Below are 23,772 nucleotides of genomic sequence, written 5' to 3' on the forward strand. Positions count from 1 at the left end.
ACTTCAAGTAACCATGAATAGGATTCGCTACAAGAACTTACAAATCAAAGCCGCAAAAAATTTCAAGAATCCATCCACTGTGAGCAGAGTTACAATGCAGACGCATTCTCTCTTCTCTCGTCCCGACGAAAGCGCTGGAAGTTGAGCAGGGAGAAATGGCAGAGGAAAAAAATTTGTCACGAGCGCCTCGTGACCTTGAGCGCTGCTTTTTTTGTTCTTTCGTGTGCGCAACTTCATTAGTGGGATCGCACGTGTGTACAAGTCGCGGCCTCCCATGGCGGTTCCTGTAACGATCGAACGCGCCATGTTCAAATCAGCCAACGGCTGATAGATGGCCTTCTATGAGTGATTTTTGAGCGTCTTCCGTCATTTGTCGAGAGAAGAGAAAGCAATTTTTAGCTGACTTTGATAATTTGTTGTGAATTCCAGGTTACGTGCTGCGCTATATTATTTAGCTCACATGTTCTTGGGAGCCCTTAATACCGATCGGCAGCGCTTTCTGACCATGCTCAAAAAGTGTTGCAGGGCCCCTTTGATTAATGCATTAAATAATCAAACCTGAGAATCAACTAGAAGTTCTAAAAAAATACAATTAAAACACTGGTAGTGGCTTGCAAAAGTGCGAAATTACCCGATTTCTATGTGCGCCGCACTTCGTTCTGCGGCATCACCGGCTCTTGAAATTACGCGGGCATGCAGGCCTAGCCCTCTTCTCCCAGAGTCCACTTCGGCAGCGTGGCATTCTCCCTAAAAGACAACATAAAAAGATTGTTCCCCATGCATTCTAGCGTGGCGAGTGAGCCTTTGAAGTCACGTGGTATGATTGGAGCACTCTCTCTTCGTTTGCCCGCTTTTCCCGAGACATAGACGTACACAACTGCCTGAGGGTGATTCCACGAGAGATCGACACGGGTCCAAAAGTTGATATTTTAGATTTCATTGAGTATTTTATATTTCGTGCACCTCTCACCAGGTAGCCCGAAAGTCAACTTCGTTTTATGATTAAAGGCATACTGTATTCAAACTGTGGATACTTGTGCGCAAGCATCCACAGTGCGAATGCAAAACTGGAGTATAGTACGTTAAAATGAATTTCACAATGTTTTTGTCGATAAAATTACGGGAGGTGTAATCTTTGTCCCTACTTTGAACCATATGATCTAAAGCATTGCCTCCGAGATACGGCGCACAGCAATTCATCTGTAGAGCAGACGACGGATGACAACTTGCCCTAAAGCGTGTTCTTCAGTCTAATGCGGCAGTCTTCGTGCCCCAAATGATAAAAATTTGTTATGAATCGTTTATGAACTCATTCAACATTCAATTCTCTTACCCAACGTGTTGCAAACACATGGCCGTCACAGCAGCTCCATCTGTGTGTCAGTAAGAGAGAGGCACCACATATTAGAAGTCTCAGTGCTCTACGTATAAGAGTGAATTCAGATACTGTAGAATACCATGTTCAAAATAGTTACTCCTATCTGCTAAAACAGCCTTTCTTCACCAAATGCGGTCACGTTTACTCGCGTTTGAAGCTTATTGCCACTTTTCCGTTTCGATTTCTAGATTTCTCAACCTATTAGCGCATTCTCGAAAAGCTTTGATTTGTACCACGAATAATGTCGCTAAAAACAAAATAATGCAACATGTTTTTCTATGTTACTGTATGATGGCCTTCGGTTGTCTATTTACGTGATTTTAAGAAAAAATCGAAGATGGGGTTTTTTATTATTCAAATTTCAGTGGAAGTACACTTTCGCTAATACTAAAACTTTGAGGCAATATATAAAAATTTACATTTGCCCTACGGCAGCAATAATTTGTGTACCTAATGAACACACTATATCCTTAAAACGTGTCAAGTTTGAAAACGCTGCTTGTATTACTTTTGGAGAAAAAAAAATGGGGAATACGTAACTTATTTTAAACTGTCGCAAAATTAGATATTTTTAAAAGCTATTTTCTTAAGGTATACAAACTTGAAACCATATGAATTCAATCTTCATTAGACATGCATTTCAGGTAAAAAGTATCTTCCTTGAAACAGAAATATTTGTCTTTTTATAGCATCTGCAATTTTCGAAAATGACAGGTGACGAAATTGGTGCTTCCGTGTTGGTGAAGTTTGATATTTTTTTTCTCGTAAGTTATGCCATTAATAATAAAACGAAGTTGACTTTCGGGCTACCGGGTGAGAGGTGCACGAAATATAAAATACTCAATGAAATCTAAACTATCAACTTTTGGACCCGTGTTGATCTCTCGTGGAATCGCCCCTGAGGTACTGTTTCCCTACCATGGGCATAGTGAGGAATGAGACTTTCGTTCATGAAAGTTCATGACGAGGCACCAGTGCAAGGGAAGTCGCCACAAACGCAAGCAATGAGCTCCGGCGATGGGACGTTCGTCTGCTGCCATGCCTAGTCGCGGCAGCGTTGACGCCCCCGATTTGGATTGTTCAAGCTTCATTCATAGTGTTGATGACTTCGTTGGTACTTCAGAGAGAAAGATAAAGATAATCGACGAAAAAAGCAAGTGTCAAGACGAACTTGTAAGCGCATTAATTTTGGGGACGGATGCGATGGAGAACCTCGTCAGTGGCGCAGTATGCCGAAACTGCGGTCGGTGCGAGCTGTCTGTTCGAGATTGGCAAGTAGACGATAGGGACTGGCCTTGTTTTCAGAATTTATTGGCGCAACTTTATTTTCACCGAGAGGGCTGCTTGCCAAAGTGAGCTCTGGGAGAAGATGGTTAGTCCTACATACCTCTGTGTGAAGTGCCGCGTGCACAAAAATAGTGTAATTTCGCACTTTAATGAGCCACCACAAGTGCGTTAATTGTATTTTTGGATTACTTGTAGTTTATTCTCAGCTTTTGACTATTTAATATGTTAGGGAGAAAGTTTAGAATACAAAACACAACGAAACACAAAATCATTTTTTTTTTGTTCTTGAAAAAGTTGCGGTTTTTCTATTCGCATTCCCCATTAAACTACTTCATATTTTACGCAATGTATTGTGTGTGACAGCCTGGTCAAGAATGTGTTTGACTGCATGACAAGATCAAAGCTTGTCATTCTCATCGGCGGCCCAGTCGAATCGACCCAAGCCATTGAACTCTGCAGCAATGGACTAAACTGCGTTTCTGCCCACTTAGTCCAAGTCTAAACCTACAAAATGTAGAACAATGGTCAAGCCACTGAAAATTCTGAACATCTTGCACATTCCTTCTGTTCCTTTGAAATAACTGAAAAAAACTGGTTTGTGTCACATTATCCAGCTTGCTTCGCACATACAGGGCACTCCATCGTAGTGTTTATACATTTGACATTTAATTTGCCGGACCCTCAAGGAACCACACTAACGTCCAGAAAATTGGACAGTCCGGAAAAATCAATGCAACCAATAGTGGTGCATCTTTTTAATAGGTATTTTTCATTGACAGAGAAGATCACAGCAGGAGTACAGGATTTTCGTAGCAATTCAGCGAATGCATCGTTTATGGATTGCTGTGAAAAGAGCCATTTACATTTAAAAAAAAAGAAACAAAAGACAAAGATTTTGATGTGGCCAGCGTTACTGCATTTGTAAACACCTTGTGTTCAAAAAAACAAAAGTCTTACTTTCGTTTGCATGGTGTTCCACTAGCTCACGATGACGTCTGCCTCGATTTCAGCTAATGTCATGCTGTCGCTTTACACCGATGACAGTTTTATAAGTGCTCGCATCAACTCCGAGCTCGTTCGCTGTGTAGGCGTTGCCATTTCGATCGCGGTGTCGAGAGTCGTTGGAATCCTCCATAACTCGACGGATGATTTCGTTATCGGTCAATTCCACACACAGCTCGAGGTCTTTGTCAGCTTTGTTGAAGCCCTCAAAAATTATCCCAGCTAGAATCGAAACACCTGCAGCATGCAGATTGTCGAGGGCAACGTCTGCGGGTGGAAGTTCGTCACACACGTTGTCCACTTCGGGTGAGGCAACCGTCTCAGTGTCTCATATGAAGCTTGCGTGGCGAAAACAGTTCTGCAGGATCTGTTGCGTAACCACCTTCCACAGGTTTGCAAGCATGCTGAAGGCAGACCTGAGCACAGCACCATGCGACTCTGGCCACAGGTTTGAGTAAGCTACGGCTGGCAACGTATCGGCATGCGCTAGATTGTGGGATTTGCAGTTTCGAGTGTGTGGCAGCTGCGGCGCGGTGCTGCTGGCCAGACCTTCGATGGGAGTATGGTGGGCTCGATGGTATGAAAACAACTGAAATGGCAGCATCAGAAGTGACTTCGAGTCTGAGTATAGCGGTAAAAAGGCCAAAAAATCTGATGGGGAAAATTTGTAAAAGTCCGAAATTTGACTATTTAATACGTGTCTATAGGGAACTTGACAGTGCCACAGATGAGTCAGGGAAGTTAGGAATATCTGAAATTTCGAGCCTCCGAGAAATGGAACGTCGACGGTCCTTTTGTTAGTCATAAAAGCTAAAGCAATAGCTCTCTTAGCCTTTGGGAAGAGCCTAGTAGAAGGCAGTTTTGTTTTTACGTAAATGATCCTTAAATAGAGACTGACTTAGAAACTCTGCTTGAATGTTCCTGCGTTCAGTATCATTTAGTGGTCTGTCTGTCAGCTGTGTCTATGCCTTGCAGTAACTGCAGACAGATGTGATTTGCTAATGATGACTCCGGTTATGTTAGCCTGGCCGATAGCCTGGCCTGCTATTCCAGGTGTCGGGTGATGACAGAACGGTGCGCATGCATTCCCTGGCGGCCATACTTGCTGTGACTGACCTGTTTTTTTCACTGCTCAGGGCAAAAGGAGAGAAGAGGCGCATCTCCTATCCTGAGGACACGAACAAAGGCACAAAGAGGGTATTTGCACCATCCAAGAACGAGCGAGAGCTGTACAGTCCTCCCAGCGGGAAGTATAGCACCAAAGTACAAGGCTTCCAGTGTGAGTGTTCTTTGTTGTGATTCGTACGACTTAAAGATCCTTGTAACACTGGATGTCACCGGAGTCAGTGTTTCAACAGGTGGACTTGTCTTCTTTAAGGGTGCATTTTCAAAAAGTCCACTTTTTCAAATATTACCGTATATTGCTGATTATAAGTCCACATTTTTTTTCCATGAAATGGCTTTTCAAAGTTTAGGGATTGACCTATAATGGGAGTCGACCTATCTGCGGAATCCTATGATCAACTTTGAATCATAAAGTCTTTTCTTAGGGGTCTGACGAACGGTCGTCATCGTTGGATTGACTACTGTTCAAAGCATCGATAATAACACCAGCCAAAGAGGCAACGCATTCTCAAGAAGTGCCGTCTCTCAATGGGCGTGCGCTGCTTCCGGAGCCGGGATCTGCTGCAATGAACACGAACTATGGTGGAGTTATGGTGGCTAGAGGAGGAGGTGTCAGCAACTGCATGACTGAGATACAGCATTTTTTCATGTTTCCTGACCAATAATATCACGGTTACAGTGGTAGCGCATCCGCATCAGCCCTTCTTTCAGGCGAGATCAACAACACCAGCACACACCGCATAAATGTATGACAGTGCATTTGGATTGCGATGAAAGTCAACATGCGCTTATCGCTCGCTAACCAAGCGACACACGTTTACCTGTCGCCAAAAACGTCATGTTTATCATTCACGGAAGACGTGACAAGCGTTTCTCACTTTGGTGGACAGTGTGCCTTAGAACAGCGCTTGCTGACTAGGCAATTAAAAATGCCGATTTCCTGCGAAGCACCATAGGTGTTCCAGGGGAAAGCTAGCAGCGCTGTGTGGGTTGGAAACACTTCGCGGAGAACTAAACCACATGACCAGTCGTTCGCTAGCGTTATCACATCTTTTTGTGCTCACGCTTGTTCGCCATGTCTGCATTTCGCCTTGCTTGCGAACAGCAGTGTGCGCAATTTGCGAAGCTGCTCAACGCCAAATATGCCACGGCTACACCAGCAACAGTACAGTGCTGCTTTTAAGTGGCAAGCGATGCTCCACGCAAAGTCGGAATGCAATGTTGAAACAGGGCGGAAGTTCGATGTGTTGAAAAAGTGCCTGAGGAAATGAAGAAAACAAAGGATTAAGATTCTGCATGCGCGATGACGCGCTGTTCCTTTCACAAACTGAAGCTTGGACAATACCCCGCCATGGAGGAGTCGGTTTGAGATCGGGTTCACGACCAGAGAGGCAAGAGTCCGAGTGTTTGCTACAGTGATATTAAAGCAAGAGCATGTACTGTCGTGCAAAGATATGTACATCCAGCTAACCGAGTTCAAGCCGAGCTCTTTGAGTCAAGTGGCACAATGAGTTAATGATGCCTGGTGTAAACTGCCAACTGACATGATCCATGCGCTGTTTTCCATATGTGGCATCTCGGTATCACCAGCATCCTTTTCGACGAGCATCCTGTAAGGCGAGCAGCAGTAATAGCTCACACGATGACAATGACCGTGACTGCTGCATCCTTCTCGACCCGACTCGACGACGAGTTGAGCAATGTTTGATGGTCAAGGAAATGCTTCTTTGCGTCACCCCCTCTTCTGAAAGACTTACTGGTGTGCTACGGCTGCAGCATGAGGCTGTGTTTGAAGTCAATTTTTTTTTTTTCCTAAATGGGGTTGCAAGTTGGGGGGTCCACTTATAATTGGAGTCGACTTACAATCTGCAATATACGGTAACGCCAGCAATGCCTCTTGTTGCAACGATTTTTCATTGCTGCAAGATTTCATTATTCGCTGAATGTCAACCTTATTTGGATTCGTACATTTGTGATACAAGATTTAGGCTGTGATTTCACTTCTCTTTTTGTTGTGGTTAAGCTAACTGCTATTTTTCAATCCCTGTTCACCGCAATTTGAGAAAGAACTATCTACAGAGGAAGAAGCAATGCGCTTGTATGGTGCAACTAGTTGATAGGAGTGCCTATATCTTTAAAATCTCCCATGGCACGCATTTTGGTCACCAGTGGCCCACGTTCTATAGGCATGGTAACAAAAGAGTTAAATGTAGCCTTTTTGTTTCTAATGTAGAAGCGAAATGTGCACTGCCTACACTGTTTGAGGTCATTGTCGGGTGTGTTCAAGTCGGCCTGTAAGCGTAGTTCTCGCACTCTTTGCTAATGAATCACAACTGTTCTACCAGCTTCTCGTAACATATCTATGCAGCGCTAGTCGATTCGCCACATGTTTACAACATAGGTCACCCATAATGTAGTGTATATGGGAACGATCATGAAAGTTGGTGATAGACAGGAGTGTGTAAGTGACTGGGTGTCAGTAAATGTGAATGGACCCAATTACAAGTGCTAGTCATTGTTGAACAGCGATGTAAAGATTGTGTTCACAATACCATCTGCTTGTTCTGCCAAACTATTGTGATGTAAGTTTTTTTATTGCAACAGTTGCAAGAAAACCGTTTGAGCTCCTCAAGCTAGAGACCAGTGGTACAGTGTCATAGAAGACACCAACGCACCTAGAAATAGTTCTTGTCCCTTTTATGGAGGGTTTTTTATAACCAGGGCACTGCATTGTCGTTTTCAAGTTAACGGTTATTACAAAGTAGACCCACTGGCACCTTTCATAAAGGTGTTCAATTAACAAGTGTCGCTTTGCAATGTTTTGTGAAATGAGGGCACATTGAGTTTTGCTGTCCAGTCATCCGGTACCAGCCAAAGTGCTCACACCATCGCCTCACTCTCGATTCCCGTCCAACTCGCAGTGCCTGCAAACCGTGGCCGGGGCGGCTTCAACAGGTTCCGGGGCGGCGGCCGGGGCTGGCGGGGGCGGATATACTCGTGAGCAGCCCGGGATGCTGGGGCCACACATCTTCACACAATCTCCCCCTCTTCCCTCCACCGGCGTCGCACGACGTGTGTCGCTGTCAGCATCCATCATTGTCAGCTCCACCCCCCCCCCCTTCCACATTTCTTTGTTTCTCTGTTTTTGATGTCCATGCACATACTTGCCTACCTTGCAATACCTCTCCCTCTTCTCATCCAGTTTCAGGTGTTGGAAGAGAAGAAAGGGCCAGGCAGCAGTGCAGCCAATGCCACATCTGTACAGCTGGCTTATCCTTTCCCCCCTTTTCCCTCTCTTTTTTAAGGCATTTACCTGCTTCTCAGCAGGGAGTGGATACTGTGCAGCAGGTTTTATTGAGCATTGGCAATGCTTTTTGCGAGGCAGTCCTAGTTGGGCGAGTTACCCGCTCTCGTAAACTATCGATTCGCCTCTGCACGCAGCAAATTTTTCGTCTAAAGGTAAATGTGTGTTACTTTCGCGGCATTGACATGCTGTTACTCGACGTTAGTGTTATTAAAATTGTGCTGCACTTTCTTTTTAATTTTATTCTTGTGAGGCCCATCAAAGCTCGTATGTACATTTTTTAGAAAGTCTTTTCTCGGCTGACCCTCGTCGTGGTTTCACAGAGGGACCGACATGTGCGACTGTTGCAGTTGTGCAACCAATACCAGTTTTTCACGCCACGGTTGCACTGCTCGGAGAGGCTATTCTTTGTAAGTGTAACGTGAAGTGTAAATATTGTAAGTTGTGTGTGCCAGCATTGCTTGAAAAGAATGTTTCAGTCCTCGCATATGCTTGCCATGTTTCTTGGAGTTGTAAAAAAAAAAAACATTTCTCATCTTCATAGTGGCTGCATATTGCAGCTTTTTTGCAGCTTTGCCGTTGGCTGGCCGTTTAGCCAAGGCACGTCGTCATGTGCCTTGTTAATAAATTTTGTCCACTAAAATTATGTCTGGGCTCATGGTCGGTTAGAATAAGATGCAATGGGAGGAGGGGTGGGAGAGGCAACAGAACTGTGGGTGAACGATCAGCCTTCTCCAAGGTGCATGGTGCTTGAAAACGCCAGGCCGATTGTCGCAATCGTCCTGTGGGAACAGACATAGAGTTTCCCACAATATTTACTAGAAGGAACTCTGGCGCTAGTGTCTATGGGAGCTGCAACGCACAGCGCTTCAGCGAGCATGGGAATGATGGGTAGTACACACATTTGTCTAAGTTTCGTACTTCTGGCCTGCCTTTGGCAGCGTGTGTGTTCGTGTGGCTTGGAGCTGTTTTCTTACGAAACAAGTATTAGCAAATGTTCAGCGGTTGCGCTTCACCATTTTATTTTTTAGACTTACTTTCCAAATTGGCTTACGAAGTTCGAATGTATTCAATCTTTCTTTCAAAACAAAACCAAAGCACAGCAATAAACGGAGCCGCAAGTATGATTCGCCGCCCGCAAGTACGAAGACTAGGCAAATGTGTGTACTACCCATCATTCCCATGGTCGCTGAACGATCGCAGCGCCAGAGTGCCCTCTAGTTAATTTTGAGAAACTCTATGGGAACAGATACACAGAAAACGCCATCTGTTGGTCAGTGTTGTTTGCCAACGCCAGAAACAAGGGAAGCTTCCTTGGTTTGTAAAAGGCTGTAACAAAACATGTAATGCTTCCGAGCTCAAAGTGGATGGCTAGTTTGTACGATATCTGAATAAAGCGTTTTTAATTAAGCCCAACACTGCGTTGCCTCGTTTTAAAGAATGAGCCCTTGTAGTAGCGTGCTCTTGTAAAGTGTAATGCTTTTATTGTGGTAGTTTCTGTGTTTAATTTCTCAGCTCAAAAGTGCCATTTAACATGACAAAAATAACTTTCTTATCCCTTCATTAACAAAGAAACTTCACAGTTTGTACTGGAAAATATCGTGGCATATCGACTCTATCTTCGCGATGCAGAATCCTTATCAGTATGTATTTAGTGCCCACTTGAACAATGCTAAGAATGCATTGTTTTCTGCACAAGCATTTGTAAAGATTAGAACTGAAATTTACCCAAAGACAGCTTTAAGTTATTTATGAATAAAAAATTTTTTTTTCTATGTGTGGGTTGTTGTGCTGCTGATTGTAAAATCATACATGCCATGATTGTAAGAATGTGGGAAATAGGCATGCTGTTCAAGTAATTCTAGGCTAGCTACAAAATGTTCGCGTTTCTTTTCTTTTTTTAATTCGAGGTCTTATTACATGTCACTGCGCAGGCTTCTCGTTCATTTTGGATCGGGTGCGTCCTTTGCGTATCCGAGTTCTTGAAGTGCCGCCTTTATTGCCTTGTACACCATTGGATCCTCAATTGTGACTGGGATCTGCAAGAAAAAAATGAGAACGCTCGTGAGGTCTCTCACCAACCTTGCATGCAAGCAGAATGTGTTGCGTTGGCCTCTTTACTTCGTGCCCTTCTAACAAGCATTGCACACTCATTGGGGATTTTTTTTTATTATTATTATTATTAAGGGGCCCTGCAACATGTTTTGAGCATGGTCAGAAAATTCTGCCAATCGGTAGTTAAGGCTCCTGAGAACACGCGAGCCATACGATATATTATAGCGCAGCATCAACCTAGAATTCACAATAAATTATCAGTCGGCTGTAAATTGCTTTCTCTCCCACAACAAATGACGGAAGACGCTCAAAAATCGCTCATAGAAGGCCATCTATCAGCCATTGACCAATTTGAATGTGGCGCTCTCAGTCGTTGCACAGATTCCCATGGGAGGCCGCGACTTGTCCACACGTGCGCGCGTAATTACACTGAAAGATTCTTGTATTCGAAGATGTTCAAGGTCACGAGGTGCACGTGACATATTTTCTTTGTCTCTGCCATTGCTCTCTGCTTAGCTTCCAGTGCTTTCGTCAGGACGACAGAAGAGAGAATGCGATCGCAGCATTCAACAAAGCTTTGCAACTCTGCCTGTAATGGACGGATTCTTGAAATTTTCGCGAAGTTGAATTCGTTAGCCAATAAGCTCTTTTAGTGAATTCATTCTATAGTTACTTGTTTATAGTTAATTGTTTTTAAGGCTATTCAATGTGCAAGCTGACATTTACAACTCAATGTTTTTTTAATTAGAACAATTTTCTTGCCCCGCCGCGGTGGTCTAGTGGCTAAGGTACTCGGCTGCTGACCCGCCGGTCGCGGGATCAAATCCCAGCTGCGGCGGCTGCACTTCTGATGGAGGCGGAAATGTTGTAGGCCCGTTTGCTCAGATTTGGGTGCATGTTAAAGAACCCCAGGTGGTCGAAATTTCCAGAGCCCTCTACTACGGCGTCTCTCATAATGATATCGTGGTTTTGGGACTTCAAACCCCACAAATTAATCAATATCAATCAACGATTTTCTTAAATAGCCCATAATCTCACACCACGGCCTAGTGATTTGCCACTTGAATGTGCCTTTTCTTGACAAAGTCTGGACAAACTTGAAGTACTTGCCAAGATAAACCGCTAGTCTCAGGATAAATTTCGTTAATGCAATGCAAAGATCCTTGAAATGTGCTACTGTTGGGTAGGGCATAAAATTAGTCTTGTTAGTAGTTCATTCCAGTGTAATGGTGCCTCAGATTCTGAGTTTGACTGATAAAGCTTGCAGGACACTAAGGCTCTTAGTTCTATTTAGGCCTTGTAAGGTTTACTCTCAACACAAGCATGCCTCCCTTGTATCTCTTTGTGTAAACATTCTGTGCAATATTCCTGGTTAACTTTGGACTTTATATGTTAACTACAGTGATGACTCAGTATAATTGTGATTGTTTCATTTAGGGTGCCTAAGGAATCATTTCAATGGCTTTATAGGTGTCGTTAAAAGTCATAGTGTAATAGATGCAAAAAATTCAAAATCGGGGATCGAACCATAATCAAACCTAGGTATTCTTCTGCTGGGCAGTTGGTGTTCTGCCACAGAGCCGCTGTAGTGCTTAGATCTGTCTTCAAAAATTACCCATATGAGTGTCAAGTAGCAACCGCGCGTTGCATTGGGTGGTTTAAAGGCCCACCCATTCGTTACAAAATGCTCCGGTATAACCGATATCTTCATCAGCCATAGCATCGGCGAAGGGCAACTTGTGTGTATGCATTGTCTTACGGACGTGTAGTGTGAACTTCTCTGATATGAAAAATGATGAATTACAGCGTATAGTGGGCGCTTTGCAACTGCGCTTGCAGTAGGCATTCTAGGAGAGTTTTAAAATGATCAGTGCTACATGCACAGACTTTTCTCGTGGTGCGTCTCCACCGTTGAGCGATTAAGAAAGCAGTGTTAACGAGGCCCAGTGACACTGTTGCATTCAAGGCAAAGCTCAAGCATCCTCCAAGCTGTTTGCTTCGAAGAAAAATGTTGAAGGTTGGAGTTATGATAAGGTTGGGCGGCTGTGGTTGCCTTCCAGTGCAGGCGAAATGGTAGAGGCCCGTGTACTTACTGTGTGATGTCAGTGCACATTAAACAACGCCAGATGGTTGAAATTTTTACAGCCCTCCACTGCGGTGTGCCTCGTCATTACTTGTGGTGTTGGCATGTTATGCCTCGGATGACATATTACCATGATTGGCATGCACTAGGAGGTCATTCGCACTTACTGGTAGTGCATGCAATCGCATGCATTACCAGTAGATAGAAGCTAGAAAACTAGAAAAGTAAAATAGAAAATTATGGTGATCCTAATATTAGACTGTGAAGAAGATAATTACATTGTAACGGCACAGTTTCCATTACCCATGTATGAACTGCATAAGCCTGTTTAAGTGTGTGCTTCGTTTCACTAGCCCTCACTTGAAAGTAGCACAATAAGCATTTTTGTGAAGCAGTACCTAATGTAGACATCACGTAGTGAAGCCAGGAAAATCATAAGGACAATATATACTACTTTAAGCGGTAGTGTAGCAATTAACATATAATTTTGAATGCCATCAAGTTCCCGTTTATGTCATATTGGAGTGTCTGTTTTTCTGCAAACTTTTTTACGGTAGTCTTGTAACGACTTACAGTGAATCTGGGTTTCCATAGCAGCAAATGTAAGAGGCCTGATAGATGTTGCCATGTGGCATGGCCGATGTGAACCAGACAAGTACAGAATTGTTATTCTCTATGTGTCTGAATTATAAATTTATATTGTCAAGATATCAATATTATTGCCTGGTAAACTGATATGTCACTAATCACTGTGCTTCAGTTAAAACATAATGACTTTTTTGTTCCACTGGGCTGTGTCTAACAAAAACAAAGTTTTCGTTCCTTCCCCTTCAGTCTGTTTGAAACCATATTATCTTAAACCAGTGCGTAGTGCGCACCTTCACGGCTTTCCCTCGTGCCAAGTCCGAGATAGTTTTCCGGGGTATCTTGCCAGATCGCGTCTTGGGGAGTGCAGGTACTCGGGTGCAGAGGCTGAAGGCAGCTACAGGCCCGACGTCGTTCCGCACCTTCTCAACCACCTCTTTGCGTATCTTCTCCAGCAGCTCCGATTTGTCTGCGCAGGGTCGAATTGGCTCACAGTTAACAGTGGTTCATAGTACACAGGGTCGAATTGGCTCACAGTTAACAGTGGTTCATAGTGCTTGCGATATTTCATCGCGACACGGTGACATGAATATGTGCGGATGTGAAAAAACCCCAAAACATCATTTTTTTCATATTCTGCTATGGCCGAAGTAAGTCATTCGCAACGCACAATCGGATAACAATCGTACAAGTCTGTGCCTTTTCCTCAACGGAGGATCATACAAGCTTGCAATTAGTGGGTTGGCACTACAGACCTACGTGACCCAGAGAGCCGGTGTCTCTTCCTCCGAAAAGCGCTGCAGAGTTCTTGAGTAAGACTAATTCTTTAGTTGCGAAGGTGATCATTTGCTTCGCTTCGGTTGCCAAGCTAGTTGCTTCTTGGGACTTCTGCACTTGTATTTAAGCACTGTTTAAGAAAAAGCTCATTTTATGAAAGAAATTATGACGAGTTAAATGTTGTACTTCTCCCAAGCAGTGCTTTTTTTTTTTTTTTTCACTACACTGAGCCATCAAGAGCTTAGCAGCAGCAGTGAATTAAAGGCCTAACTTAAGGACGGTGACAAGATTTTTCTAAAGAGAAACAATGAATTGGTTTAGACTGACAAATTGTACTCTGGGGAAGCTAATGTCGTAAATTTCACCATCATATGTGTATTAATAGCGGAGAAAATAAGAGTTCGATTTTTTTTTTTTTTCAATTTCGCGTCAAAATATCCACGCGTGAAGTCGCTGATTTTAAAGTTTACTTATCCTATTTTGGTGCCATTGGCTCACAGAAATTCCTCTCGCTTGGGGTGTCAAATCTATGGCCCCCTCGAAGGTTAATACACTTCATTTTCAGCGATTAGGATCTACGTAGGCCCTTCAAAACACGTGACGTCACGGCGAATGTTGCGGAAACTCCAAGGTGGCGTCGCCACCCACTTATGCTTTCTGTGCGTTTTCCTCGCGTCCCAAGTGAATTCTCGCAACAAGCGCGCAGTTTTCCGTATCGAGGAAAAGTTGTTTAGTAGCTCCTTAATGTCTATTTAAAGGAAAAGGGGGGGGGGGGGGGGGTTGCTCTTACGACGAGTGAGGGCTGAATAAATTTGCTCCTATGAGGGCAAAGGCGGACAGGTGGAAACATTAAAACTGTTAAGAAGTTGAAGATACTTATCCGTGCTTTATGATCCCGTGAAATTTAATCTAGGTTCGGTTCCTGCATTTGGCACTTTCAAAAAAAAAAAAAAAAACTGCCTCGTGAGTGTATGCATAATTCAATTCATTGTTGAACCACGGAGGAAGGACTTCCTCCGTGGTTCAATCGTATTGGCTGCTGACGTCACGCAACTTTTCACAAATAACGCCACTCGGCGTTGTCAGACGAGGTGGCCGAGTGGTTAAGGCGTTGGACTGCTAATCCAATGGGCTCTGCCCGCGTGGGTTCGAATCCCATCCTCGTCGAAAAGTACGTGGTGTATTATTTTTTAGTTTTTAAAAATCCTGCTTGTCTATAAATTTTTTGTGATCGTAGTAGTATGATGATAGTTATAGCGCGAGAACAAAACGAAGACACAGAGACAAGAAGGAGACGAAGGACGTCTCTGTGTCGTCGTTTTGTACTCGCGCTATAACTATCGTCATGCCATACCAACTAGCCCAAGCTGCCACACTTCGTAGTAGTAGCGCCTGCGTAAACCTGCGACCGTTGGACCACGATTTTCGTGTAACCAATGATATCATTGCCGAGAGGTTGGCTTCACCGTATGGCGGAAAGAAAGGTATGGTCACTCGAACGTTGCAGGGACTACACATCGAGACTGGGCTGGCTGGCTGGCAAGCCCGCCTAGCCTCGATGCAAGCGTTCGAATTCCGGCTGCGTTTCCGATGGAGGCGGAATGTTGTAGGCCCGTGTGCTCAGATATGGGTGCACGTTAAAGAACCCCAGGTAATCGAAATTTCCGGAGCCCTCCACTACGGCGTCTCTCATAATCATATGGTGGTTTTGGGACGTTAAACCCCACATATCAACATCGGGGCTGCGCAAGCGGGGTGGGGGGGGGGTGGGGGGGGACGCAACTGCATCTTCAAAATTTTTACCTGCCCATCTTTTGCACCCCAGCTGAAATGTCGTGAAACGGCTAGCTCAGCGGTCATAGGGAGCGTACATAGGGAATCTCTTTGAAGATGGGGCCTAGGTACTGGCTGGGGAGAAAGTGTACTGAACCCTTCGCTGCAACCGCTTCAACAGCTGGCACCGTGGCCGCTCTTGAAAGTCGGTAAAGTGGTTTGTGTAACTATCGGTCCAACTATGGGACCTAATGTACCGCAGCGCTGTTAGTGTTCGCGAAATTTCATGAAAACGACGCGGTTGAGCGCAATGACCCACATTCCGAAAGCCACGTGCAGATCTCCCTAGGACTGGAAGCTTCCTGGCGACCGCCGCTTTACTTGCCTTGCATTTCAAAAAACGCTTTATTCTAAATGAACTACTAATTAAATACGACAATATTAATTATTCTTAAGCGCCTCGTGCTTTCTGTATTCGTTTTACGAGCAACGTCCATCGTTCTTAACGCCCAGAGCGTGCAGTATTCTAGAAACATCTAGAGCACTGCCCCGATCAACGAAAAGAAAATGTCAATCGTGACATTCATCAGTCGCCACATGGTTAACGTTTCACCTTTTTTATGATTTTTTATATTGCCATCACATATGCGCATGCGTGCCTGGCTATTTTTGACTGGGGAAATTAAGGGATGTCGACTGCAATTCTACATTCCTTGTCGAATTTTCTTTTTTGCTTTCGCATTGTATTGTTTAGGGAACTAAAAGCAAAAAGAGCCGACGTTACCAGAGACTGGAGAAGAGACCTTATGCCATGGGCTTAGCCTGAATTTTTTTTTTTTAATTGGCATAACCATCACGTCTGTGCATAAGTTCGTATGTGTGTGTATACACGCATGCAAAATTGAAATTCCAACGGGGTGTGCTGAACTTGTATCCTTCAATAAAAGTTATCTTGGGCAAGTTGGTTGTTTCCGTAGCATCATTCTTGGGGAGCCAGTCGAATGATGAGCCAAAGCACTCGCACCAAAACTATTAACGCGACAGCGTTAAAGAGCTCGTTTTGAATTTTCTTTACCCTCCGTGCATGCTTTGTTTCCAGCGTACTTTGCCTCTCTGCATAGTGTCTGCGTCTTGTGAAGGCTGCTGCTTTTTTTTTTTTTTTTCAATTGCATTGCATGCTACGTGACCGATACATGCATGTACAGTTGCTAATAACGTTCCGGATACACTTTACAGAAAAGAAAGAAAAAAAAAACAATATTTACGACGAGGATGGGATTCGAACCCACGCGGGCAGAGCCCATTGGATTAGCAGTCCAACGCCTTAACCACTCGGCCACCTCGTCACACGTCAATTGACACTTGCGAGGCCTAGAACAAAATTAGCTTGTGTAAGTTGTGAAAAATCTTATAATTGTACACGTGAGTTTCTGGAATATATGGAAAGCTGGTACATCTGCTATGTTTTGAAACGATCTGAAAGTTTGGGTTGTGCGGAATCCGTGCCTTACCGTACGGACATAGTGTGTGCAAGTTCCAGTGAGTTAATACACACCTCTCCCCCCCCCCCCCATTCAACACTTAGCAAAAAATATTCTAACTCCTCGCTTCCCTCATCCCCGTTCTAGCACACCCCAATCCTCCAACACAAAAAATATATTAAAAAATAGAAATTCTTGGCAAACCCTGCAAAGAGAAGCGGTCTCATATTAGAGGGCCGTTGGTCTCACGATTACATTGTGGCCAAGAGAACAAGGCATTTGGATCATGCCCACGTATACTGAGCAACTTGCACAAAAGATAATTGCTCTGCAAAGCATTCTCGGCTTCGGCCATCCCGGCGAGTCAGTTTCATTTCGAAGATTTCCTTTGTAGTCCTAAGACTCCCTTGGCAGCGGTGTGCAAATAAATCGTAATCGGGACAATGGGTGGTGCAAATGTGATCAGAAGAGCCATATACGCTCAGGCGTGCGCAAGGGGGGGGGGGGGGGGGGGGCAAAGTCAGTTCTATACACTGACCCCTTCGCCCCCCTTTCTCCCCATTATAAGTGGAATCTGTTGCACGCCTATGTTTACACGCGTAATACAAGAGCGTCCGCCCCTGCAAAAACACTCGTGTGCTGTTGACTGAACATTAAGGAAACACCAGGCATTAAAATATATTCCCGGAGTGCCCTACCAGCCCCCCTCCGTCTCCTTAAACACCGTGCCTCACAATCTAATCGGGGTTTTCACTCGCAAAACCCCAGAAGTTTTGAGAGTAAGAAAATCTGCGCACCGGAATCATTTTGCAGCTATTATAATTATGCTATCGAACGTTGTGAAACCGGCGCAGATATAGCATGTACACTGTATCTTCTCTTTTTTTTTTTCAGAATGACGCAGTGTAATTTTGAAAATGACCGAACCACTTGCCTTTTTGTCGAGTACAGATTGAATCACACAATTTGCAGACTCACCGTACCATATGCGTGGTGACGAGTGCTTATTAAATGTGCCTTGAATCGACATACCCACAAAAGTAGCCACTCTAATATGTAAACCAGTATATTCTGTCATCACCTCGGTATTCATGTTTTTGATGCCACACTCCTCGGCTTTATCTCGTGAGGTTATCTACTCCCACTATCTATTTTGCATTATTCGTTTCTGTTTACAACCGCTACTCTAGACCTATTCTTCCCATCTTAGACGATTATCTGATGGTTGCGCATGGTGTGCACGTCGGTATTTCTCCCATTATACAAATGTGCTTACACAAATGTCGTCGCCTCCTCTTTTTTTTTCATCTGCAGCAGACATACACTTGCAGATCAGCCTTTTGTAAATTAAGACTAGCGATGAGGAAGAAAACAAGGCTGGGAGGGTATGCCACGTGATACCGCTGGCCTCGGCAAACCAACATCACCTGACGCATCCCTTCCGCTCTCCGGTGTCCCACAGCTCGGCGCCGCAACAGACGCTCCCAAATTGTGAGCCAACATATACTGTGCTTGCAATCGCGTGACTAGCAAGTGTTTCTCCTTTAAAACGTTTTTCACGTCTACATTGGGATACAACTTGATCAGTCTGCGACATTTCCCTTTTATAAGCGGATGCACACAAGCCTGTACCAATGGGCGCGCACTCCAGAATGACATCATCAGCCGGATGGCCAGTAACCCCGCCCTCTAAAAACACTTCAGAGTGAACGAGATGGGGTTAATCCTTTCGGTGCGCTGCGCCGCCTATTGGCTGCCGCTCGTGGGTCGTCTGGGTCGGGGTCTCTCTGGACTTCTTGAAGTTCATTTGAAAGGGCTTCGTGCTGAGCCCCTTCCTGTTCAACCTGGCGATGGCTGGACTCCCCGCTTCTCTTCCGACAGGCGGCCCGCTGCTCTGTTTACGCCGACGACGTGGCACTCTGGGCCCGGGGATCGAGGCGGTCCATTCCAGCCATCAGGACGTCACTGCAGGCGGCCCTGGATGCGGTGTCCGCCTACCTGAGTGGCATCGGACTCAAGGTCTCCGCAACCAAGACCGAGGCCCTGCTGATCCACCCGCTGGCCGCAGCACGACGCTACGCGAAGCAGCTGAGAGTGGGCAACCGCAACCTGCCTTGGAAGCTGACAGTGAAGTACCTGGGGCTCACCATCGACCACCGTCTCACCTGGGTCCCAGCTGCCAAGGTCGCCTGCACACAAGTACGGCGAGTCCAGGGAGCCATCAGCAAGCTGCAGCAGCGTGGACATGGCTGCTCGACCAAGCTGGCGCTTCGACTCAACCAGGCTTCAGCGTCCTCAGTCCTGCTATACGCCTTTCCACTGGTGGACCTGACGCCTGCCAGGAGACTGGACCTGGAGGGACATCACAGGAGAGCAGTGAGGGCCATCCTGGGGCTCCCCAGGTACTCCCCCGTGGCAGCGACCCTGGCCGAGGCTGGAGAGTGGCCCCTGTCTCTGCACATGCTCCAGCGTGCTCTGGGGCACGTAGACCGCCTACACCGTGCCGCCGACGGCAGAACCCTCCTGGAGCGACTTCGCAGCCAGCCGAGGTCACGGATGGGTGGTCTCTGTGCACTCTACTACCAGATGGTCCCGGACCCGCCAGTCCCGGTGGCCCCTCCACCACCCCACCACCAGCCGCCTGAGGTGCACCTGCACCTGGACGGGGTAACCAAGCGCCGAACACCTGCTGCAGCACTGCAACAGGCCGCCGTCTCCAAGCTCCAGCAGCAACTGGCAGGACGGCTCCAGGTCTTCACCGACGGATCCGTCATGCCAGACGGTTCAGCGGCGGCCGCCTGCGTCATCCTATCCCGGGCCATCAGCAGGCAGTGCCGACTGCCCTTCCCGGCGAGCTCGACGGCTGCGGAGCTGGCAGGGCTACACCTGGTGGCGGACCTGCTGGCCGAGGACGTTCCCGCTCAACCGGTCGCAGTCCTGTGCGACAGCAAGGCAGCCCTGCAGACACTCGCCAACCATCGCCGTGCCGGGCTCACGGGGAGTCTCCTGGCAACCAAGTATCGGGCACTAGCAGCAGCCGGGACGTCCGTCTCCTTCCACTGGCTGCCCTCTCACGTGGGCATAGCTGGCAACGAGGAGGCGGACACGCTGGCCAAGGCAGCACATCAGCTGGGAACCCCCATCACCCAAACCGTGGCGGTAAGAGACTACTCGCAGGCCCGTATCAAGAAGCTCCTCGCCTCAGTCCACCCAGACCAGAGGGTGGCCAATGGGCGGGGACCCAGGCGTCTTCCTGAGGCAGGCCTAACCAGGAGAGAACGAGCCAACCTGCTGCGGCTGCGAACCGGCTGCGTGTGGACTGCGGCCCGACGCTACCTCAAGGGATGCAGCGCCTCCCCAGCCTGCAGCCGCTGCGGCGACCCCGAGACCCTCGAGCACCTCCTCTGTGCCTGCCCTGCCTTGGCCCAGGAACGCTCGAGGGTCACCGCAGCCTACCGGAGACATGGCCTTCCTGCCACCACCCTAGAGCACCTACTGTTCCCATCTCGTCCCCATCTACCAGCACTCCGGAGCCTGGTGGAGTTCCTGGACGAGACGGGAATCGTGGCCTACCGCTGAGGATGGGGCCCTTGCCACCCCTACCTTTGCTTCTGGACTGCTGCTTCTGTTGATGATGACCACTCCACTGCTCAATTAATCTTTCCTCTTCTTTCCACTTTTCTCCCTTTTTCCCTTCCCCGCAGGCACTGCGCCGTGCTCCCGACCGGGTTGCAGAAATTAGGTGCCTTTTCACATCTTCTAACCACTACCACCACCATTTTACCCGACTGTGCCTCTACTGGAGGTATTCACAGTGTTCTTCCCTCTATAGGCGGCGCCACCGAGTGCGCCGCCATAGCCGTGGTGCGTCAGTGATCCGGCCTATGACAGCGTGATTTTTGGTGGTGCTGCGCCGCACTAACCCGTTTTCTTAGAAAAGCATAACACGCGCTGCTGAGAACTTTGGTTGTGGTACGATGATAATGTTTGCGCGCGAGACCTCAAGTATGGTGGCTGCCACACTAGCGCCGCTTGCATCACGTGAGTACCTCCTATACTGTAGGACACCGGTGTATCAGGGGCAGCGCCAGGATTATTCAATTAGAGAGGGGGGGAACACGACGAATGAGCTTATCCAGGGCGTTGGGATGCGAAGAACGTATATGCATTGCGTTTAAAATATACTTCTTAGGGAGAGCAAGCGCAAATTTTTTGGTACCCCTCACTGGAGGGGTCCCAAAAGTCTGATACAAACGTCTGCAGTCTAATACACCGCCCTGAATCAGACTGCAGGTTAAATGTCACGTGACGTTCCCTCTTAGTCTTCTTTCCTCATCCATGCAGAATAGCATGCGAGTTGTGCGTCATGTTTACCGTCTTTGAGCACGAAGAGGGCGAGCGGAACCTCTCCCTTGATCGGGTCCGGAACGCCGACGACTGCGCACTCCGCTACGCCGTCGTGCTTCATGATGGCCTTCGCGGCGTCACGTTCGGGGAGGCGCGTTCATGCGAGGAAAGCGCAAAAATGTCAAGATCATTGCGCACGTAGTTGCTTAATTGTTCCGCAATTTACGCGACTGCTAATCGACTGGTATGATTCCGTTGCGACCGCACAACTAGTTACTTCAACAGTGATATTGATTGGGGCATGTAATAGTGCATGGTTCATTAAGTTCACCTAAACATAGCTTAAACACAACCAGAATATATAGAAATGATTGTTCATTCAGTTTTGTAGAACTGCATATCTACGTGCCAAAATAAAAAAAGAACTGAATTTTGCTTTTGCTTTGCGGAAATGTGCAAACCAATGCTGTTTCTCCTTTTTTTTTCATTTTTACTTTTTCTGGGAGGACAGCCGAATGGATCCAATGGGATTCCGGCTAGTTTTGTGGAATTCACGATGTGAGAATTTTTCACAGATGCCTTTGAAATGTACTTCGGAAACCATACAGCCTGTATGTTACATTATGAAATGTTACATTGTAAAATGTAATTTAAATTACATTATTAATGTATATTATATTTACTATGAATCTGTTTATTTTGCTTCTGTTAATGTTCCTGCATACTTATTTATTTATTTTCGATGAATTGTACCGCGTTACCGCAACCCTTAATGTTCTTGATGTGGAGGAAGTAGTCGCAGCAAGAGTACGCCCTTTAATACGTTCGAATTGATTGATGATTAAGTGCGGTATAATTCACTCAGTAGGGTGGACTTTACTGGCTATTTGCAGTGAGGTATCAATTTTCGCGTGCTCTCTCGCTTACAGGCCCGAAATAGCTATAGCCAAAGTTGTGCGAGACTCCTACCTCCTCAATCTGTGACGTCGACAGGCGGTGTCCGGCGACATTGATGACGTCATCGCTCCTCGAAAAGATGCTCACGTAGCCGTTCTTATGTAACATGCCGGTGTCCATAGTGTCGTAGTAGCCCTGTTGGAGACGCATGCCGATATAGAAACCCGACACAGGCGCGCCCTTAGTGCCGTATACGTAAATTGGAAGCAACTGCGAGCACGCATGGTTACGCATGGTTGCCAACCTCACCGGGTATTTTTCGAAGTACTTGACGACGAATACGTCATCCGCTCTGAACAGAGTCGACATCGATCCCGGCGGCATCGGTAATCTACGGAAGAATCGTAAAAAAACACAAATTCACGTCAACCACGGAAATATACCACGCTTCTCATATCTATACTTGCGCCCTCTAAAAGCTTGTTTAAAAGCGTCTGTGCCAGTTGCTTGAGCTGGATTTAACCATGTGGCCGACATTTATTGTGAAATGATCATCACAACTTCACTCAGATATTCATTCTGTTGCAATACATGATATTCTATTATGTTCATGTTGATTTTGTCTTCTCCGGAGCGCCTTCTGAGGTTTAATAAACTAACTGTCGTACACGTTTTAAAGGAATTACAGGTACTGCAGGGTTTAATTCTTCACTCCGATGCAAAAGTCGGTATGATCTGCAAAACAAGTTATCAAAGGCAGATAAAGAAGATAAAACGGAAAGTTCAAGGAACCGGGGGATAAGTAATTTCTCATAAGAACAACGAACTTTTTTTTCTTGACTTCATGTTAGCATCTAGAGTTACCTGCTCCGTAATTAAATGGCATAGCAAACCAGAAATACTGATGTAAAATGAGAGAATGTCTTGCTGTTTTAAAGTGTTACTGATAACGCAAACAAGTGCCTTAAGATCATTAGTTGAGCAGAAAATTACTTTCAGATGTTTCAATCAATGAGTTCGAGACGTGATATCGCGTGTAAATATTTCTGAAGATACGACACCAGTTTCAAGAAATCCGTTCCCAAAGTGCGAGACAACGTATGGTTTTCAATTTCTTCTGCATTCACTGAGAAAATACAGCGCTTAGTCATATGTACTGTGGTAAATATGTGCACCACACCGCAAGTTTGGCGGGCAAAAATCGACGCTGCTGCCATCCTCGGAATTCTCATATGTGCCACAAGCTCACACGGCCGCATTTCGCAAGTCTCGTAATTAGTAAAAAAAATGCAGCCAATCCTAATCCTTAACTTAGGTATATGCATGGTCATAATAGTGACACTCGCGTGGTGGCGTTCGTGCTCTCTGGTTTATTATTTTATTCATTTACCGCTGGTGGTACACAGAGCTCGGAGGCACGCTTCAGCGTGTTCATTGTCACCCTAGATATGGCGCAAAGGGCGTCATTTAAAGCAAAGCTGCTAGATCATGTTTTGGTTTGAGAACTGCAATCTAGACGCTAATGTGTGTTCCGCGTGCTGTCAAAGCGGATCACAGAGGCCACAAAAAAAGAAACGCGTGGGTGAGATCTGCTTCGCCAGGTGGCGCTACGATTCCGGCTGCTCACAAAACAAAAAGTGTGTGCCTGTTCACTGCACTCATTCAATTGTTAATTATA

The 23,772-nt window shown here is 46.0% G+C and overlaps 3 protein-coding genes and 2 non-coding genes across 7 annotated transcripts in view; 3 read left to right on the top strand and 2 right to left on the bottom strand.

Moving 5' to 3' along the window:
- cass (apoptosis inhibitor cassowary) overlaps positions 1-9,512 on the top strand; it is a 41,728-nt gene extending 32,216 nt beyond the window's left edge. For both annotated transcript variants that reach the window (XM_075887034.1, XM_037421826.2), the window contains 2 exons: positions 4,804-4,946; positions 7,714-9,512. In XM_075887034.1, coding sequence (XP_075743149.1) covers positions 4,804-4,946; positions 7,714-7,793 — 223 coding nt within the window. In that variant the 3' untranslated portion in view covers positions 7,794-9,512. The remainder of the gene's footprint in view (positions 1-4,803; positions 4,947-7,713) is intronic.
- A 464-nt stretch (positions 9,513-9,976) lies between these two features.
- Positions 9,977-23,772, bottom strand: part of LOC119170611 (acyl-CoA synthetase short-chain family member 3, mitochondrial) — a 53,715-nt gene continuing 39,919 nt past the window's right edge. For both annotated transcript variants that reach the window (XM_075887033.1, XM_075887032.1), the window contains exons 12-16: positions 22,404-22,485; positions 22,167-22,289; positions 21,225-21,324; positions 13,113-13,288; positions 9,977-10,135 (exon numbers count right to left, since the gene is read on the bottom strand). In XM_075887033.1, the coding sequence (XP_075743148.1) occupies positions 10,040-10,135; positions 13,113-13,288; positions 21,225-21,324; positions 22,167-22,289; positions 22,404-22,485 (577 nt within the window). In that variant the 3' untranslated portion in view covers positions 9,977-10,039. The remainder of the gene's footprint in view (positions 10,136-13,112; positions 13,289-21,224; positions 21,325-22,166; positions 22,290-22,403; positions 22,486-23,772) is intronic.
- On the top strand, positions 14,680-21,627 carry LOC142796433 (uncharacterized). The gene is made up of 2 exons (XM_075887035.1): positions 14,680-14,767; positions 18,732-21,627. Exon 2 carries the CDS (start codon positions 19,311-19,313, stop codon positions 20,427-20,429), a length of 1,119 nt encoding a protein of 372 aa, XP_075743150.1. The 5' UTR covers positions 14,680-14,767; positions 18,732-19,310; the 3' UTR covers positions 20,430-21,627.
- On the top strand, positions 14,682-14,763 carry TRNAS-GCU (transfer RNA serine (anticodon GCU)). Its single transcript has one exon. It is a non-coding gene; the product is annotated as a tRNA-Ser (tRNA).
- TRNAS-GCU (transfer RNA serine (anticodon GCU)) lies at positions 16,634-16,715 on the bottom strand. Its single transcript has one exon. It is a non-coding gene; the product is annotated as a tRNA-Ser (tRNA).

The sequence above is a fragment of the Rhipicephalus microplus genome, chromosome 2 (genome assembly GCF_043290135.1).
Source record: "Rhipicephalus microplus isolate Deutch F79 chromosome 2, USDA_Rmic, whole genome shotgun sequence".
Taxonomy (NCBI): Eukaryota; Metazoa; Arthropoda; class Arachnida; order Ixodida; family Ixodidae; genus Rhipicephalus; species Rhipicephalus microplus.